This window comes from Megascapheus bottae, chromosome 18, assembly GCF_031878675.1.
Source record: "Megascapheus bottae isolate mThoBot1 chromosome 18, mThoBot2.hap1, whole genome shotgun sequence".
Taxonomy (NCBI): Eukaryota; Metazoa; Chordata; class Mammalia; order Rodentia; family Geomyidae; genus Megascapheus; species Megascapheus bottae.
The window spans coordinates 11,118,705-11,139,839 of record NC_143526.1 but is presented as its reverse complement, the minus strand read 5'-3'; the positions used below and the strand labels follow the sequence as shown (position 1 = coordinate 11,139,839).

The following is a 21,135-nucleotide window of genomic DNA, read 5'->3' as shown; positions in this document are numbered from 1 at the left end:
TCTTAAAGCCATCATTTCTAATTAAAAGAGCATGTTTGAGCTCCAGAGATTCTTCTTAAGGTATGTTTCTGAATCACTAGAACTCTGAGGATACACAGAATATGTGACATGTTGACCAAGACATGTGAAAGGGTATCAATGTATGGAAATAAATGCACCATCTATCTGGCAAATATCATGTAACCCTTCTATTAATCACAATAACAAATATATGAAAAAAAGAATATGTGACATGTTCCTGGTGACGTCAGGGGGATCACCTAAGTATTATTTCATGTGACTGTAAAATAAATTCTGCCACTACACTCCCTCTTTGCCTCCATAGCATCACGTATTTGTGGTTAATTCAGAACAGGAACTCATGTGGCAGGAAAACAGAGACAAATTTCAGATCTAAGAAAGAGATGGGGGACAGGGGGTGGGGAAATAGCAGCACACAGGGCCAGCTGCAGACTCTGCTGCCAATCAGAAAGCAGTGAGAATCTATGAAGAGACCAGATGGGCAGGAGTAATTCCAACACCTGTACAGCACGGCTATTTGCCAGCTGTAGATGCAATATGATTTTAAGTAACTCACAACTAACAGCACCTTTGCTAAGCAATACATCATAAGTAGAATGCTCAAAACGAGCACTCAAACCAAGCAGTACGGCATCACAGATGCCAAGCTACTGGAGCCAGCCTTAATTTTCACAGTCAACACTGCAGTGCTAACAGTTAGCAGGGGCCAACATCTGCAACATACATCATTGTTATACTCACATTATCACTATATTGTTTGAATTCATGGTGAAAAGGTAATTGATTTACTCAAGCATTTTGAATGTAAGAACCTGTGAAAATCTTCAATTCATTATAGGAATATTGTTTACTGACTCTGTTAAGTGTTGAATATTTAAAAGTAAGCAAACAAAAAAAGGTATTCTCTGCTTTACTGGTTGTCTAGCTGTAAACTGAAACTTAACATAGCAAGTAGCATGAACAAAAATAACTAAAGGCGTGTGTGAAGGCGTGATGTGTGATATCATATATGAAGACATGGTGCAGAGAAGCACGACCTGTAGCAGAAGCTAATAAGCAAGCGTTCCTGGGACTCCATACACAGTTGCACTGAGACTAAGAGACATCCTTCTTAGTAAATGGCTGGAGTCCACTACAGACGAAGAGTAATCACCCAATGAGGCCAGAGAAAAACGAACATGGAAGGACAGAGAGACAGGAGATCAGATTATGAAGGTCATAGAGCTCCATCTTCCCACTTAAAGTTGGGACAATCTCAAGAAAGAGTTAATAGAAAGGCAGAAGTCACATAATAAGCATTTTTAAGTGTTCTCTGTTCCTTTCCTAAGCTAGCCAGCATGAAGGCAGGAGATAGATGACTAGATGACTAGACTAATCAAAGGAAAGTCCATCTGATCGGCAGCATGTGCCATCCTGAAAGATAACTGGGAAGTAAGGAGGACTGGCTTTGTGTCCGTGATTGAAGGCACCATACCCTGGAGGAATGATAACAAGCTTGGCTTTAAACACTGTATTTTTTTTTTCCAGTCCTGGGGCTTGAACTCAGGGCCTGAGCACTGTCATTGGACACAAATTTACTCAAGGTAGCACTGTGTCACTTGAGCTACAGCACCACTTCCGGCTTTTTCTGTGTGTGTGGCACCGAGGAATTAAACCCAAGGCTTCATGCATGTTAAGTGAGCACTCTACCACCAGATTACATTCCCAGCCACTGGATTTAAAGTTACTATTGAGGTCTAAATAAAGATAGCACCTCATATATATGTTGATGAGATGCAGTTATGAATAAGAGTTTTATTTCATATGGGTGATATTTGAATCTGCTGGTGTTGATGAGTATCCAGTTGTAAAATTGGGGATACGAAGAGCTGAGAACTGAGCTTTTCATTGGACTCTTCCAGCTTTTAAAGGTCCTCTATGTTGTCTTTATATGCATTTATTTTTATTATGTCTTCCCAAGATTCCATGAACTATTTAAGTGAGAAGATTCATATCCATCTTTAGTTCTGGTAATCCCCAGCCATTATGACTTTGAAGAATATCTCTGTCACACCCTCTCCATTCTCTCCTTCTGGGGTTACTGTTGGCTATACGCTGGATCTTCCTATCTTCTGTATTGCTATAGTATTTTTCATCCTTGTGTCATCCTGTACTTTCCTAGATGATTCTTTTGCATTTGACTTCTAGTACACAAATAATCTCTTCAATCCTTCCAAGTAAATGCTCTGCAACCCTATAACCTGGGGGGCTTAAATGTTTGTTTGGTTTTTTACTTTCATTTCTGGAATTTCTAACTGCAATTTTCCAAGCCTAAATTTTTCTATTTTTTCCATGATTTCTTAATCAATGAGATTATTTCTGTTACTTTAAGCCCTGAGATTATCTTGGAGCACAACACTTTCCATGAATTTTTTATCTTTGCTCTTATAGAACTCTACATCTAAAAGATATTAAATTATTTTGAAATAACTTACTTATAGAAATAACAAGTCTGCTTTGAGTGGCATAGCAACTGATTACCCTCTTGTGTCATTTCTTTTAGTACAGCTTATCATTTTCTGTCTTGAATCTCTCTAGAACCAGGATTAATTTTTCCTGGTAGAAACCCATGGGTTCTAACTTGTGAACTTGTCATTATCCTTGGGACTATCTCTGTATTTTCTTTTGCTTGAGTACAGAATCCATTTGTATTTTAGTTTCTCAGTAGGCCTCTCCTCTCATGCACATAATAAACTCAGAGCCCACATCTATGACTACTCTAGCCTTGGAGTTGGACTGTGCACTCAAGTACAGGATAAACACAGAAATTACTCCGGTGTCTGAAGCCTGGGAGAGGAGTTTTTAGACCCTTGCTTGGATAAGACACTCTAGGGCTAATGAATTTAAGCACATCCTCTTCCTTCTCAGAGTACCACAGCGCCTGAACCTGTCTCTTGGAAGCAAATTACTCATGTGGATTTGATGTTTCTGTGCCTTCTCAGTTAAAAACATCCCAGTTTGCCACCTTGCTGGAATGTAAGACATATCCTTTCACAGATACATACCAGTGACAGAAATCAAGGCGAATTTCTCTAAAATAAGAGGAGATTTGAAAATGCAAACAGAAGTGTAATTCAAAGTAGGTCGTCTCCCAGGGTCATTCAGTCATCTTTGGTGTATTCTGTGCACCAGCCATGAGCTCCCTCATGTCAGCGAGGCTTCCTGGTCACAGTTCCTACTGAACCAGAGTGAGACAGCGTGCAGAAGAGCAAGAACCATGGATATGATTTAGAAGAGCAAGTTCCTCTCAGAACCTATTAGATCTGTTACCATGTGACTTCCCAGCATCCATTTCCTTGCCTTATCATGTCATCCTGACCAGCCTCCAAGATAGTTACAAAATTAATCTCATACAGGGTGAATCATCCTTATAATACCACGACTTCTTTTTAGGAGATATGATGTATATAAATAGAATGATGCAGGTTTGTGTGCTGCTCTAAAAATAAATGGTGTGTCCATTCTGATTCTCCATCAGAGATGTCCAGTGCATTTGGTTTATCCAGAACTAGGCCGCTGGACCATCATTAGCTTCATTATTTATATGAGTAGCCCCTTGGAGCCAATGAAACAGGTTGTTTGGGCCCACATCTTGTTCACCCTTCTTTAACATCCATTATAGAAGGTTCAGTCCAGAGTGTTTATAAATTCTCCAGATGGTAGTATGTCTGCTCTCAACTGTAAGTATTGAGTGTCAGAATTCAGATTAGTCCAGCCTGTCCAGTAAAGATTAGTACCCTTATTAAAATGTTAATGTCAACGGTAATTAGTTTGAACTTTACATTTAAATTCACTTGTTCATAATAAGAGAACAACTGTATGCTTGTACTTCTTAAAGCTTATGTATACCTAATGTCTTGCCCCCTCCCCCAGCCCAGTGATCTATGTGAACCTGCCATTCTACTTGCAGAAACTATTTCTTGTCCTTGTAATTCCTATACATATTCGATTTTGTTATTGTTCCCATGTCACTTTAGCTACTTTATATTAGTTCCTATGTGTTTATTCAAAAGACCAACATGGCTGAATTTGCCTATTTTTTGCCACTCTCCAGAATAGAAAAGTTGAGCCTTTCGTGTCCCAGCTATCAACTTGTGATTGTGATCACAGGGTACACTAAATGTAAAAATTTATTTCTTAGTCAGAAAGGGTATAGGGCAAGAGATTGTGGGTTAATTGGTAAAATTTCATCCCACTAAGGGCATATCTAAATGTCTAAAAGTTACATGAAGGCAACCATGCTCTTCCATGAAAACTATTTCTGATGAAATATGAAATAAATGATTTTTTCAATTTTATTAAAATTATTAATGCATGTTAACTACATATATTGAGTTAACGAGGATATTCCCATACATTTGTTTATCAGGCTTGGAGTTATTTTTTTATATTTTTTATTGTAATTAATAAAAGGGTTACATGATATTTGCCAGATAGAAGGTGCATTAATTCACATACATTGATACCCTTTCACATGTCTTGGTACCCATTACCCTCCCACCCACCCACCCCCCATCCCCCACCCCCCATCTTGGTTTTCCCCCCTTCCCTGTCAAATTTCAAATAACCAAATACAAATAAATTCGATATATCAGATAACAAAGTGAGATACTGTAACAATATGAGATACCCAAGGGAGAGCAAAGGAGATGAGAGATAACATAGTACATTAAGGACAACAATCATTCGTTATATGGCTTTTGTTTCAATATCCTGGAGGTCCTTTCAATTAGCTTCATACTATATGGCCTTATGTATCAAGGTTTTGCTCTATTGCAGATCTCTGCTAGTAGAGCCCAAGGTTTCTACTGATTATAACAAATGAGGGAAACCATTGAGCCTAAGTTCCTTTGAGTCTGGCTTACTTCACTTAATATGATTTTTTCTAAGTCTTTCCATTTCCTAACAAATGGGGCGATGTCATTCTTTCTGACAGCAGCATAGAATTCCATTGTGTACAAATACCACAACTTGGTGATCCACTCATCAACTGAGGGACATCTAGGTTGGTTCCATATCTTTGCTATGGTGAATAATGCTGCAATGAACATTGTTGTGCTAGTGGATTTAGTATGCCCTAGATTCTGGATGGTTGGGTAAATGCCAAGTAGTGGAATTGCTGGGTCCTAGGGGAGTTCTATGTTTAGCATTTTGAGGCACTGCCATACTGCTTTCCATAGTAGTTGAACGAGTTTGCACTCCCACCAACAGTGTAGTAGTGATCCCTCCTGGCCACATCCCTTCCAGCATCTGTTATTATTCGTTTTCCTGATCCTGGCCATTCTAACTGGAGTGAGGTGGAATCTTAGAGTTGTTTTGGTTTGCATTTCTTTTATGACCAGAGATGTTGAACATTTCTTCATGTGTCTATAGGCCATTTTTGTTTCTTGTTCAGAGAAGACTCTCTTTAAGTCTTTGGCCCATTTTTTAATGGGATGGTTTTTACTTTGGAGATTAGTTTTGGAGTGATTCAATTTTTTGGGTTGTTGATATATTTTAGATATGAGGCCTTTGTCTATTGTTTGTTTGGTGAAGAACTTCTCCCACTCTGTAGGCTTCCTAATTAATTTACTAGCTATGTCCTTTGCCATACAAAAGCTCTGCAGTTTAATGCAGTCCCACTTATCCAGCCTTTCTCTGATTTGTTGTGATTCTTGGTCCTTATTAAGAAAGTTTCGACCTGTGCCAAGGAGGCCTAGTGTATCTCCTATTCCTTCTTGTAAAGTTTTCAGTGTGTCAGCTTTTACCTTGGAGTTATTTTTGTTTTGGTGCTACAGGGGATTGAACTTGTTTGCTAGGCAAATGTATCACTTGAGCTATGGCTCCAGTTCTATTCTTTTTTTAGTTTGTTTTTCAGGAAGTGTTTTGTACTTTTTCCCAGGCCAACTTCAGACTCCCCTCCTCCTACCTTTGATGTGTAATGAAGTAAATGGACTCCTTCCCACAAACTAGAAGACAATGAACTGGAAACACTTCCTTTTAGGCAAAGGCTCCACATCTGGGGCAGCCAAGTAGAAGACGAGTCACTGCAGGAAGGCGACTATCACTACATTAATTCCTTGACCAGCCTCCTACCTGTGTCCTCTCCCTTCTCCTTCTGGCCCCAGTGACTCATTGTAACCAGCAGCATGCAGCCCAAGGAATGTTTCAAGTCTTTTTTGGAGTTTGTGCCTGTTGTCTTAAAACAGTAAGCCTCAAGTTTGGTGAGCTACCACGCAGAAAATGGACATGCTGCAGAAGCCAGGTATAAATGATGCCATCTTGGACCCTCTAGAGCAGCCTAGCCACCAGCTAGACATCAGTTAATGCCATTTGAAGTAGAAGAATCTGATCTGAATCCTCAACTGATCTGACCTGAATTTCTGAATCAAAACTAATGAGCTGTAACAAAATGGTTGGGGGTCATACCCATAAGATTGGAGTCATTTGTTGCAGTAGTTAACCTCTCCCTATGGGGAAGTTCAATGAAAAGTGAAGCCCAGGCAGGTAGCTCAGTACTCAGATTGTATCCTGGAAGCAGGTGATGGATGAGGAAACCAGACAGAGTTTAAGGAATGATTTGGGATTTTTCCATTCAAGCAAAACAAATGGTAAGAACAAAATGACATTTCATCCCTAGCTGTTGCTTACAATTAACTTCTGCTGCCTGGAACCCTCTCACACTTTGTTTTCAGTTACTGAGTTCACTGAGGACCACTCATAGACTTCCTTCACAGTGCTAGTTCTCCTTATCTCTTTCTAGTCATGGCCCCTCCCATCGCCACAGTAACCTACAGATGAGAAGAAGGTTCTCACCACATTATACCCTAGGACCTAGTCCAGCCCTCAACTCCTCTTGGTTGGCCCTAATTCCAACGAGTTACCCCTTTCTTTGGGAATATAAAGTGACATGATGCAATTTATCAGTTAGATGATGGAGATAAGGAAAATAATGGAAATACTATAAAGCAATGCTTTAGACACAGAGCAGGTGATGTCAACATTATATCCTCCCTATCTTAATGGTCAAGGTGCTTGTTGCATAGACCTGTGACTCTTTGCTGGAAAGCTACCTCTACTTACAGCAGTGGTCTGCCATGAGATGGGAGGACCAGGAATATGGGAAAGTTAGCTTATAAGAGTAGTTAGCCAGTAGGGATGGAGGGATTGGGACTAAACAACATATTCCAAGATCTTTGAGGAAAACACCTTGGAACACTACCCAATGTCTATAGTAGGGCCAATACAACTGTCCTTGCCTGTTAATCTGTTCTGAACTGGCTCCTCTGCTTCACTGCCTCGCTCCCCCTCCCTCCTTACTACTTTTTGAATGACATTTACTGGGATTATTTTCCAATTAGTTTCTTGCCTTGTATCCTTGTCTCAAGATCATTTGGGAGACCCTAGCCAGAGGTGGATTGACTATTAGAAAAAAAGATAAATCTCCAGTGATATAGCTAGAATACTTCCATTATCCCATGTCCCCCCAAACCCGTTTGAAATTAAAAGGATAAACAAGAGACTGTACATAGAACAGCAGTAAATGAAGACACGAATACCTTGTGGAAGAGATGAGCAGATGGGGGAGTAGCAATATATGAAAGAGGCAGCTAAGTCTAAAAGCCTTCCATAAAAATACCAGTGATGACCAGGCAATCCACTCTATCACTGCCACAAAGACACAAAACTGGGAGGCTCCAAACAATTGACAAAACCCATAGAAAATGTAAACATGGTGTCAATATTTTGGTTGCATTTGGGGAATAAAACATCCCAGTCTTAACTTGCAACTCAACGTAGCAGCAAATATTTCTTCATTCCAGCTAGAGACAGGTATTTACTCCAAAGAAATTCACAAACGATGACTCCAGTCTTGACAACCATGCTCAACAGAATGGGCAGAGTAGGAGGTGAGACAACACAAGTTCAAAACCTCCACATGAGAAACAGGGAGGTTCAGTCCTCCAACCTCTTGTCCTGTAGTGCCTCACCCTCTCAGGACCTTTTCCACACAAGTTAGAGGATTTGTTCCTGGTGAAACTGTAGTCTGATTCTGAAAGTACCAGCAGGTTTGATTTCTTGTAAGGCTCCCTCCCTGACTTTCAGGTAGTGCTTTCCTGGTGCAACTACACATGGTACCTCTGTGTATGTGAGTGTGTGTGTGTGTGAGAGAGAGAGAGAGAGAGAGAGAGACAGAGAGAGAGAGAGACAGAGAGAGAGAGTGAGAGAGAGACAGAGAGAGAGAGAGAGAGAGAGAGAGAAAGAGAGAGAGAGACAGAGACAGAGACAGAGAGAGAGAGAGAGAGAGAGAGAGAGAGAGAGAGAGAGAGAGAGAGAGAGAGAGAGAGAGAGAGCACTAGCACACACTAATCTCTTCTCTTTTATGCCAGTCCTGGGGTTTGAACTCAGGGCCTGAGCACTGTCTTTGGGCTTTCTCAAGGCTAGAGCTCTACCACTTGAGCCATGGCATCACTTCCAGCTTTTTCTACGTATGTGGTACCAGGGAATCAAACCCAGGTCTTCACCAAACTCCCAGCCCTAATCTCTTCTTCTTATAAGGACCTATCAGTTGTATTTGGGATTCATCTAACATCTCTGCATTAACAAACCTGTCTCCATGTTCAGTCATATTTAAGGAGCTAGAGGTTAAGAATTCAACATAAAATTCAGAATTTTAGAGGAGCACAGTTATAGAACTGTTAACAGTCCCCAAAGGGAAGAACAATATATGTGATTATGCAGAAACTACAAATGAAAAAGCCAGCCTGATGCTTAATCAATACTATAGGAAATCTCCTAGCCCCATATGTTCATGCAGAGCATCAAACTGGTCCTTTGGTTCTCTTAAATATTAAGTAACAGTGATTATTTGAAATTCGAGAAAGTCTCCAACCTGAGGGGAAAAAATGAGATGAACAAAAGCAAGAGGATCCAGGGAGGTATTTGGATATAGATTCAGTGCAGGAATTGGACATGCCATCTTTTAAAAAATATATTCAATTAATAGTTTTGAGAGATGAGAAGTTAAATCAATTTTCAGAAGTAAAAATGGGAACTTAAAAAAAAGAAAAACAGTTCAGTGGTGAGGAAGCAAAAGGAGTCTGTGGAAAATAATGGAACACTCAAAACAAAATCCCATGGACAGGTTAAAGGATTTCCCCATAAAGTGTGGCAAAAGCAAGTGATAAATAATTATACCAAGAAAAATAAAGGAGAGAAGTAAAACAAGTGAATCATTAATTCAGAGACTGAACAAAAAGGTTTCCTCGCCAGCATATTAGAACACTGTAGATAAAGGGTGTTTCTCAAAAGCTGGAGATATGGAGCAGAAGACAGAGTGTATGAGGATGATGATAAACCCCTTGAGAGTATTATGAGAAGAATATGATGTGTGATTGTGAGAATTCCAGAGAAACATATGGCTCCCATGTGGAATTCTATGCCTAGCCAAACTATCAATTGAGTATGGGAATAGCCATTTATAGACATACAAAGCCTTGAACACCCATGTGCTTCATTTTTAAGGAGTTTGGAGAAGATGTGTTATAGGGAAAATTATTCCTGAAATGAGGCCCAGAAGAGAAGAAATAAGAACCATCATATATAAGGGAAGGACAGGAAATTTCTACAGTAAGGTTAGTGAAATACATGAAGAACAACTAACCATGTTTGACAGAGCAGGACAGGAAGCACCAGGAGTATGGTCTCCAGTAAGCAGGGATTAATATATTTCTAGTATATTTGATTAGATTGTGATTGTACTGACAGCGTTTTGGGGTGTATATGTGTGTATGTGTATGATATATGTGTGTCAAATAAAACAATCCATGAAGCAGATAAAGAAAAAAAAATCAAAATAATAGCACACTTGACATAGAAGTTGACCCTGAATTACATGGTAGAAAAATGGCTCCAAAAAAGGCTTTGGTGACCATTTAGGAGAAGAAAGAGAGGAAAGGGAGCAGTGGGATAGGTAGAGCAGAGGGAGTTTGTAAGAAACCTATTAGTTCACAACAGGATCTGGTCAGTAACAACCAGTAAAAATTTCAGATGGAAAAATTAAATCATGACATATTCTAAGGTATTTTAAGAACCAGAGAGACTCGCTAAATTGAGTTCAAGTTGATGTCTTTAGAGAAAAATCTTCAGAGACAAAGAAATACCCAAGATGGTTTTGCTCGTGTATCTTTTTTTTTTTTTTGCCAGTCCTGGGCTTGAGCTCAGGGTTTGAGCACTGTCCTTGGACTTTCTCAAGGCTAGCACTCTACCACTTGAGCCTCAGCACCACTTCCGGCTTTTTGCTATGTATGTGGGGTACCGAGGAATCGAACCTGGGTCTTTGTGCATGCTAGGCAAGCACTCAACCACTAGGCCAAACTCCCGGCCCTCGTGTATCTTATAAAACTTGGTGTCTGTGTCATTTTGAGTAGAGGAACTATATTTAAAAATGAACACAGACATGTACTAATATCAGTAATTTCACTCCTAGCTGCATAGCCAACAGATTTAAGTCTATATGTTCACAAGAAAAACCATCCTGGAATATTTATAGTAACCCTATCTGCTAAAGCCTTAAACTGAAACCATTGAAATGCATTTGCACAGATGAGTAGACTATAAAATGCAATGTATTGTCACAATAAGACACTACACTAGGGCATAAATGGTGCATCACTTTGCATAGTGAAGCTGAATCTTTCAGGGAGTCTCTGTTGACCTGTTGACCTAGCATTCCAAAGCATAGGATGCTGACTTACCCTGCTGCAGACCACCGTGTGGTTCCTGCTGGGAAAGGTGATGGTTAGAGGCCCCTGCACTGTGACAAGGCTCTGTTCTCTGTATGAATGCCGACTACCCAGTGTGTCAGGATTCACAAGGAGAATGGACTATGTACTTTCTCTATGAGTGATATAAAACCACACACACACACACACACACACACACACACACACACACACATACACCCTGACTTGCAATAGTTCAACTTAATATTTTATCCATTTACAAATATGGCAAAGTCTTATACCTTTAGTAGAAAATGTATTTCAAATTTTGAATTTGAAACTTTTCCTAGACCCGTGGAAAAAAGTATGGCTCTCTCTATCTTTTGCGATTGGGTAAGTGTCAGTGAGTGGCCCTAGCTCCCATTCAGCCACACTGACACAACCCACAGTAGTGTGCTGTGCTTCTATTCTGTATTTGGCCGGTTAGGATTATTCAATGGCATTTTCCACTTATGTATGCATTTTCCCTTTGTGTTTTCAATTTATGGTAGATATATCCCTACTGAGAGTCAAAGTACATCTATGTGTATACATAAGTGATCATATGTGTGTGTATGTGTGTATACATATATATGCATGTGTACATGTATAGACAAATATGTGTATATATGTATATGTATACCCCTTCTGGTTTATGTGTATTTTTCCATTCTGTTCTCATCCAGATTTTTAAGTGGAGTTGTAGTCTGCCTCTTCTCAGTTACCTCCTCATTACTCAGCAAGTGTCAGATAGTAATAAATAATGGAAATAACCTTTGCAATAATGCAAAGAAATGTAATCTAGCCAGACAGATATTGATACTAGAAGAAAAGTGAGCATGAAGTATCCTCAGCGCTATCCATTTCCAGAGAAGCGATTCAAGTGGCATTGGTGTCTTGCAGAGGCCTGTTCTAAATCTCAACAAGAAGGTGACTAGTGATGGTATCACCAAAAAGGTTGTCTTTCTGTTCCTGACCTGGCTTCTCTCCATGAACAGGGTGAGAACGTTGGAAGATGAAATGGAATGTGGAAGCATCTCCCTAAGGATAGTGATAAGTAAGGCAGAACAGCAGAGTTGCCCCCTCAGTAAAAATCATGACCTTTTCCCCCCCAAACCTCAAATACTGAGTTAATTTTCCAGACAATGAAAATTAACACATTGGCCACCATTTGTCAAATACTAAATCTAAAGATACAGGAAATATTAATTCCAAAATCACTGGCCAGTTGAGAGACAGGAGCCCTGGCACTTTGGACAGGGTACTAGAATTTCACCAAGAGGACTGAGACCCCAGGTTCTGACTGTCATTGCATTGTCAGGACAGAGAAGGTGCCTAAGGCTGGTTTGGTTTTTTCTGCTCTGGAAAAGAGGCTCCAGATGCACCTCCCATGTACACTTCAGGTTTATGATCAACCTTCATCTAAGAAGTCCTTGACTAAGTTTTCCAAAAGGCTCATTGTTTAGTCCGCCCCAAGGCAGACCCAAGTTACAGGGAGGAGAGGTTGTCCATCTGGGAAATGACTTTGGCTATAACTGGAGTCAAGCAGGGCCATGAGATAGGAGCAGGAAAGAGCCAGCCTAGAGGTACTAGTAGGCCCTAGGCTAGTGAGCCTTTTGGCTGTGAAGATCCATAGAGGACATTGAAGTCTTCACAACTCAGCCCCAAGACAGTACTGCTTACCAGTTCTCCCAAAATACCTACAACAGAAATTGAGAGACACCATGACTAGTCTTATTTTCAGGCACAATGTTTGGGAATTCTGTGTTTTTCAATAGAGAATAAACACACACACACACACACACACACACACACACACACACACACACACCTGAATAAAGTAATACAGAAGGGCTGGGAATTTGGCCTAGTGGAAGAGTGCTTACCTAGCAGGCACGAAGACCTAGGTTTGATTCCTTGGTACCACATACACAGAAAAAAGCCGGAAGTGGTGCTGAGGCTCAAGTGGTAGCCTTGAAAAAGTCCAAGGACAGTGCTCAGGCCCTGAGCTCAAACCCAGGACTAGCTAAATAAATAAGTAAAGTGATACAGGGGCTTCCAAGCTGGGTACTTGGTGATAAAGAGCCAGCAAATCAAACTGCCTAGGGGAACTGTATGTAGATTTCAAGGAATCTGCTGCAAGAAGGTAATCCACTCACACAAATGCAAAAAGTGTTGTCATGTCATACTCTGAACTTAGATTTCTTAGGGGGTACTTTCTGAACTTTCACTTACACTACAGAGTTTCATGTGGAGGCCCACATGGAGAGAAGTCTAAGCTGCAGGTTTGGATGGATAAACATGTACCATCTATTCATGGCAGCCCAGAAGTACCTGGAATCCCCTATCCCTGAAAGTCTGCATGATTCTATTCCTTTGTTTTCTCCTCCTCTAACACAGTGGGCAAAGGCAACTGGGATCAAGGACTGTTTGCAGAGTCCACTGAGCTACCTTCTCATAACAACTTCCTTTGCTCTCAATTTCACTTTCCATGTCTGTGGTTCACAAACTCAAGGAGCCATGTCAAAAACCTCTTCCCTCATGCCTACTAAGAAAACAAACTGAGGAGTCTGAAGCTATGTAAGTCCAGAAGTAGCTGGGATAGAATCTTCCTACTCATTTGCTCCCTCCTTGTAATATAGGCCTGGTCACTCATTTTCTGAAACAAAGGGATGATCTTGAATCATCTTCCTTAAGCCATAGCATGTGTAATACCTGTACCTATGGGAGCTTAGAATCTAGGAACTCTATTTCTGTGAAATGTGGGTACCAAACATCATTGCTGAAGAGAAGCCCATGTGTTGTTTTTTTTTTAAGAAAGGAATAAAATTCTAACAATGCTACACCATGAAGAAATCTTGGAAACATTATGGTAAATAAACAAAAAACTTACAAAGAAACAAAACTGTTGTGTCATTCTACTTATATACCTAAGCTAGATATATTCACACAATGTATCCAGGCCTGGGGAAGGAGCGATCATGCTATTACCAAATAATAATTGCTTATACAAACTGGCTAAATGACTCATCATCCTTGGCATGTTTTCTTCAAGGGTTATATTTGTGCTCTTGAGCTACTCATTTGGACTTTTTGTGGAGATTACATTGAATTTGTAGATTGATTTTGGCGGTAAGACCATTTTCACAAAACTACTTCTGCTGATCCATGAACACAGGCAGTTTTTCTGTTTTTAACTTCTTTCCTCAGGGTTTTATAGTTTTCATTATACAAATCAAACACCTTATACATTTATTCTGAGGTAACTATGTTTTTAGTCTATTGTGAATAGAATTGTCCTGATTTCTTTCTCAGCCTGTTTGTTGTAGGCATACTGAGTTTTGCATGTTGGCTTTACTTTGTAGCACCTTGTCAAAACCTGGTTTGTTGGTAGGGCTCTAGGTCCTCCCTCTCCTTTTCTCTCTCTCTTTTTTCTCTCTCTCTCTCTCTCTCTTGTTATTTGGTTTTTGTAGACTGAGACTTGAACTTGGGGCTTTGCACTGGTAGCACAGGTGCTATTGAGTGAGGAGATGGGGTCTTGACCACATGGGGGATGGTAGGGCCTGGTTTCTTATCTTCATGGTGGGGTATGGTGGAGCCCCCACCTCCAGTTCAAAGGTATGCCTGAATTCCTGGAGGCAGGGGCTGGAACCTGGATAAGTTACTAAACCTGTCAGTCCAGCCTGGGACTCCAATTCCTGTGACTCTAACCCCTGACCTGACCCTATTTAGGCCTGGACCAGCTCAGGCGCCATTCTACTGTGCCATGTGCCTCCATGTTCCTGCCCTGTCTCCTATCTCCTGTCTCCTGTCCATTCTCCTGTCACCACGGTGCCCCCCACCTCAGCTCTCCATTGGAGCTGAATTGGATGGCTGGTATTGTTTTTGTTTTCTTTCCTCTCAGGCCTTCATGGTTCAGTTTCCTAACAACTAGTGTTGTGTATTTTCTGGCTTCTGGTCTTTGAGACAGGAATCCACCATGCAGTCATTGGCCTTTTAATAAACATGCCAAGATTCGACTACTCAAAATGTGGCTTCTGTTTTCCTCATGACTGGATTTATATCAGATTTGCAGTACAACACTATACCACTTGAATCATGCCCCCAGCTATTGTCTCTGGTTACATTAAACATGGAGTTTTGCTGTTTTGCTCAGGCTGGATGGTATCTCAGCCCTTCCCATTGATGTCTCCAGCTGTTGCTGAGATGCACAATCACAAGCTCAAGGTCAGCTTTCTGTTGAGATGGAATCTCTGAGCTTTTATCTCAGATCATTTCTAACAAAGTAAAACCCAATCTTTACTGGTTTTGTTAAATATAAGAATGTCATCTAAAAGTCTGGGTATGGTGGCTCATGCCACTCAGGAGGCTGAGATCTGAGAATTAAGGTTCAAAGCCAGCCTGGGCACAAAAGGACCTGAGACTCTTATCTCCAATTAATGTCCAGAAAACGGGACATGGGGCTTGGCTCTAGGGTAGGGTGGTAGCCTTGAGCTGAAGAGCTCAGGGACAGCACTGAGTTCAAGCCCCATGACCCACAAACAAACAAAACAAAACAAAAAGAATGTCATCTAATTATCCAAGGTGAGGTTTTTGTTGTTGTTGTTGTTTTTTAGGATTTCAAAATATTGTTCCCTGAACAGTCATCCTCCATTATTCCACTTCCAATTTCAGATTCACCAAACCATCTCAGCGACTCCCCATTTGCCACATTCCCCAGTCACAAGCGCTCAGAAACCAGCATAGGTGTTAGAGAATCCTGATCTCTCACACACAATCCTCATCTTGATGCAAACCTCAAGAAAAGCAACCCAGGGTTGGGAGAGGGAGACGGGGACAAAAAACATGAGAAGGGGTATCAATGTGTGAGAAGTAATGCACCTACAACCTGACAAATGTAACTGTAACCCCTCTATACACTACCCTGACAATAAAAAAATAAAATGAAATAATAAAAAAAGAAAAGCAGCCAGGCAGCCCCCTGCCACGACTACATATGTCTCGTCATTTATACAGAAAAAAACCACCGGCTTCATAAAAGTTGTAGACTACCATCCACATATGATGAGCTAGAAAAACATTCCACAAATTGGGATGCTTCACTGTGGCATTGAATAAGGCTCTGCCCTTGAGCATCGCATGGAGCAGGCGTCGGTTGTGGATGGCAGGGAGAGGCTCGCTCATCTTCTCTTGGGTGGAGATCCAGCCACCTGCCGATCCTGCAGGACTTCCCGGACCACTTTGACGTAGCGGTCATCAGGAGGTGGCTTTCTCTGGCTCCCAGGCTGCAGGAACTTCTTGATGTTAGGCATGCTGCTGACTCTTGCTTTAAATGCCTTCAACTGGCGGGAAGTCAGACAGCACCATAGCGTTGAACTCTTCCACTATCAAGATAGTTTCCAACAACTGTACATATGCCCAACTAAATGCATTGCCAACAAGAAAGTCTTCTTGGTCGTCTTTCAAAACCTTTTCAAAGATGGGTAAGTAGCGGGTTTTCACTTCCTGAATGATGGCAGCATTGCTCTCCTCCTTGTTCTTGGGGCTGTGAACGGAGCCAGTATAATCAGCAGCATCAGATCCATGGTGCCATCCATGTACAGGTCGATCCTGGCTCTCTCCTTCAGGTCCTTTCTGTACAGGTTGTACTTAGCAGCCAAGTAGCTGAGGGTGGCTCGGGTCTGAGTCAGCAACATCCCATCAATTTCCACCAGAGGGACTTGGCCAAAGAGCAGGTGTCCATCTTTCTTCAGCTTCTCAAATTGTTCTCTTGTTTCAATAAATTCTTCCTCTAACTCCACTCCAGCCACCGCCAGCAGCCAGCCTATGGACTCCTTCCTGCCCCGGCCACAGAAGTAGTAGAGCTTGGGTTTGGCAGCCATGACTCCTGGCTCAGACTTTCCTGGTCTCCGGTGGTCCAGGGTGGAAAATGAAGACCTCCGGTGGTGCTCACCAGTTCCAGTCACTAGTGTCCCAGCCTAGCGCCCCCATGTGTTGATTTTTACAATCTCCATGGCAGTGCCTGAATGACATATTTCCTAGGTTCTCCTATCAGGAGCCTCAGAACTATACTTTAAAATGCAAATTGAGATCCCCAATGTGAGCTAGGAGAATGAAAGGGTATGCATGATTCTCAGATATATTGTCTTTGGAGTGAACATTCTGGCACTGTTTGTGCCCAGAACCAACAGTAGCAGACCAGAACTCAGCTCAACAGATGTACAGGACTCCTCTTCTCCCCCCCCCCCAAACACCCCAGAAAAAACAGAAGTGGAATCCTATGGGGGCACTGAAGTAGGTAATTTTATAGAGATAATGTATTTAGTCATTCATCAGTAACTACTGACCGCCAATCTTTATGCCTGACACCTACTAGCCCAGGCCCCAAGGAGACCATAGTGAATGAAGGACTTGTAGATTCGGCTTCACAAGTCAACAAACACATTGATGATGATGAGACAGAGAAGTTAAATTCAGGAGCCTCATATGAAGGATCTTGATCAGCTAAAAGGGCTTCTACTCTCCTTGGAACTGGAGCTTCCTCTTGTCTCCAGCCTGGCCCTCAGAGGAGAGGACTGAGCTAAGGATAGGGATAATGGCAGTAACTGCAGCAAAGCCACACTTCTTATGATCAACACTGTTTGGAGTTAATGCCAGGAAAGGCAATTAAAGTAAATTATAAGACACTGGAGTGTTTGGGAGTGCTATTAGATAAAATGAAACTCTGCTAATTATGAGTTAATTAATTAATTACTGTTGTCCTAGAAGACATCTCATTTTGCATTCCCTCTACTCTGCTTCATCAAAAACTTGTCCCCAGTGAGCTCTCAAGCACAGTTCCAAGGCAAAAATTTGGAGAGGAAAGAAACCTAGCTTTCAAGATTTAGAAGTTAGGAACAAGAGAAGGGGACAGGTGGCAGATGAAAGTCCTTCTGAACATATCGCAGATTCTTCATCTTATAAAAACAGAATCAGGAGATTGTGAAAGAGGAAAATCTATTTCATGAGTTGTTTGAGTTTGATTCTCTATGGTGCATGGTGCAATGGTGTTGTAGAACTAACCCTTCCCTGCTTGCCTAAAAGTTGCAGAAATATCACACATAGATAACCTATGGAAAGTCCAATACGAGAGTCTGGTTTTGCAGATGTATCCCATGAGAGCAAGGAAGTGGATTGTCCTTTTACCCTGACTGTGGAGGCCCCCTATATTGGCTGGGGATTAGCCCTCTTCAGCATCACCCACAAACTCCTGTGCAGCCCAAACCTTGGTAGACTCCCATTCTAGCACCTAAGTGAGCTTGTTTGACTTCGATGATCTGTCCATAATGGTTAAGCCTGAATCACACAACAGCCCCCACACCAACAGTGTGCAGGAGGAGCATGTGTGTTTTCCAGCCAGCAGACTCCAAACAAATAACCACTTGTTGCTCATAGAACCAATTCAGAGCAGGAAGTCGCCACTGCCCTCAAGGAAGGTAGGAACTTGGAGGGGAGGAGTAACGTGCCCCATGCTAACTGTGAAAGGAAAGATCTCAGATGGGTTTAAGAGTCTGCCACAAGATACCAAACCTGACTCAACATCCCACCTCCATGTTCTTGTCTACTTATGGACTCAATATGGACTCAAGAATGTGAATCTTATTTGCCCTAAAGCTTGTTATAAACTGAGTGCTCAAAAGCACAAGGAGTGGTCTTACCTGAAATTATTTTACCCCATGAGTGAGTTTTATCAACTCTAGTCATGGCAGAGTGAGGGACAATGGTCAGGAAACAGATGGTACCATGGCTATGTGATAGCCCACTGTTAAGACCAGATGGAGTCTTAAGTATTCTGGGATCCCTTCAATAATCTTATATCCTTCTTTCTTCTCTGGGAAATAAAAGCTATCATTTCTTTCCCCACACCTCTATTGGATAGTGGAGATTTAAAAAGATAAATGTGAGGGCTGGGAGTTTGGCCTAGTGGTAAGATTGCTTACCTAGCATGCACAGAAACCCAAGTTCAATTCCTCAGTACCACAAATACAGAAAAGGCCAGAAGTGATACTGTGGCTCAAGTGGTAGCGTGCTAGTCTTGAGAAAGCCCAAGGGCAGCACTCATGACTTGAGTTCAAGCCCTGGGACTGGCAAAAAAAAAAAAGATAAATATGAGTCCACAGTACGAATTGTTATTCAAATGAAAAGAAAATATGTTATTGGATAGGAAGGCTGGGCAAAGGAAGGCACTGGAGTTCCACAGCCTCACCCCTACCTGAGATCCCAGAGTCCACCTCGATGACACTCCCTCAGCTACATGAATCCTTGTTTGTTCTGGAATAGAAATGAGTCTTTGCCTCCCTTTGCTGCATGGAGAACAAATGACAAACACTGGCATATTCCTTCTTTGAGGTTAGAGAACTACCCAGCCATTGGATGTGGGGCAGGGGAGCAAATGCCAGCTCCCCCTTTGGCATTTCTTAAATTGACAAGCTTTCCTTGCAATCAGCTGACGTTTAAAGTTCTGATGGAACCACAGTCGAATCTTCCCCACCTTGACCCTTCCCACTTGCTCACCCTCACCTTCTCTTTCTTCTTTAATTTTGCAGACGAACAAAGCTGTGGCCAAGGGAGACTTCCATCAGGCCAGCACCAGCTCCCGGCGGGCCCTGTTCCTGGCTGTGCTCTCCATCACCATCGGAACTGGCATCTACGTGGGCGTGGCTGTTGCCCTCATCGCCTACCTCTCCAAGAACAACCATCTATGAGCTTCCTGCCGGCAGGCACGGAGGGGAAGAAACCCAGGCCAGATCTGTGGGAACAAGAGAAGGTAGAGCTGGCCAAGGGTAGACACACCTGTGTGATACTCTATAGTACAAGTGATTGCAGAATGACTCCATGATGCCCTGGAATTTTCTACCCCTGGATTCCTCCTTGTTTTTATCCTTCCATTGCATTTTCACAGCACAGTTAGAGCACCAGGCAGATGGTCACTGCTAACTCTTCCAAATGGGAGTCCCAAAGATTCCCCAGCCCAAAAGGCTGTCTCTGGATGAATTCTGGGGAACTGAATGACAATGCAGCTCTCTCTGCAGCCTGCCAGCCTGGAATGCCATCGCATTAGCAATACACAAACAGTAAAAATTTTAAAAAGTGTTTATTTTTTATGGAATATGGTGCACTAGGCAGAGGGCGGGGGACACGTCACTCTGCTGTCTGTGGCCCACTTGACTCATCTGCGTCCCCGCCTTTACATGATTTCTTTGCCAGAAGCAAATGGGGCTGAGAAGAACATGACAGAACATCTAGAACATCTGCAGATGGGGTCCTGCCTGGAGAAGGCAAAGCCAGAATAATATGGAATCTATCCCCAGACCCCGTTCCTTCCCATCACCGCCATGCTGTTACAGCCAAGAATGTCAGACCACACTCATGCAGCAGCTACCAAGGCAACTCACACTCTCGGGGTCAGGTGTGAGGCAAGCTATGTACAAGCTTTTCTGCAAAGTCTGAAGAGAGAGAGAGAGAGAGTTTAGTGCTTGCTGGGGAACTTGAAGTAAAGGAGCTGAGAAGACACACAAGATGCTTCTGAACAAGCCACCCCTGCAGATGCTCACGCTGATCACAAGCAATGTCTCCTGTGAGCTGAGTAATAAGATGGGTTTCACTCTGCCAATTAAATGAATCGCTATTTTCTTGTCATTTTTTAAAAGTGCAACTCTTGCTTCATGCTGCTTAAGTTATCAGATGAATGCTTAAAAAAAAAAAACAAAATCGCAGACGTTTTAATACCATTTCATTGCTGTTTTTTGAGTGTTCATTATTTAACAAAATTATCTTTTAGCTTGTGTGCTTGTGACTTTTCTTTCTGACGCATCACAGTGGTTGAATGTTTGAACATATCATTATATGTAATCTTAATCTTCCCTAGAGTCTCAAAGGGCTGCAGTTCACAGAAAGAAATGACCAGAGCCATAGACATAACCAGCTACAGTGGAGGACAAAGCCACATCTGCAAACTCTGCCTGGCTCCCCCCCCCTCCAGGTGACAGAATTCTGCTACCTGCTCCCTGCCTCTGTACCAAGTACAACACTTCTGTTCCAGAACAGAACTGCCTTTTCTGAGTCCCTGGCCTAAGTTTCAGTACCTCACTTGTGATGATTTATGGAGGCTCTAGTGGACTTGTTCAAAATGCTAGCCCCTTGGACAGGTGCCAGTGGTTCAGGCCTATAATCCTAGCCACATAGGAGGCTGAGCTCTGTCTGAGCATCGTAGCTCAAAAAGTCTGTGAGACCTTTATCTCCCATTAACAATCAGAAAGTAAGAAGTGGAGCTTTGGCTCTAGCCTTGAGCAAA

The 21,135-nt window shown here is 42.0% G+C and overlaps 1 protein-coding gene and 1 pseudogene across 3 annotated transcripts in view; one reads left to right on the top strand and one right to left on the bottom strand.

Annotated features, from left to right (window-relative positions):
• The window catches only part of Syndig1 (synapse differentiation inducing 1), a 154,499-nt gene extending 133,878 nt beyond the window's left edge, over positions 1 to 20,621 (top strand). For all 3 annotated transcript variants that reach the window (XM_090351908.1, XM_090351907.1, XM_090351909.1), the window contains exon 4: positions 19,388 to 20,621. In XM_090351908.1, coding sequence (XP_090208034.1) covers positions 19,388 to 19,546 — 159 coding nt within the window. In that variant the 3' untranslated portion in view covers positions 19,547 to 20,621. The remainder of the gene's footprint in view (positions 1 to 19,387) is intronic.
• On the bottom strand, positions 15,983 to 16,684 carry LOC150050098 (glutathione S-transferase A4 pseudogene; annotated as a pseudogene).
• Positions 20,622 to 21,135: the final 514 nt, after the last annotated feature.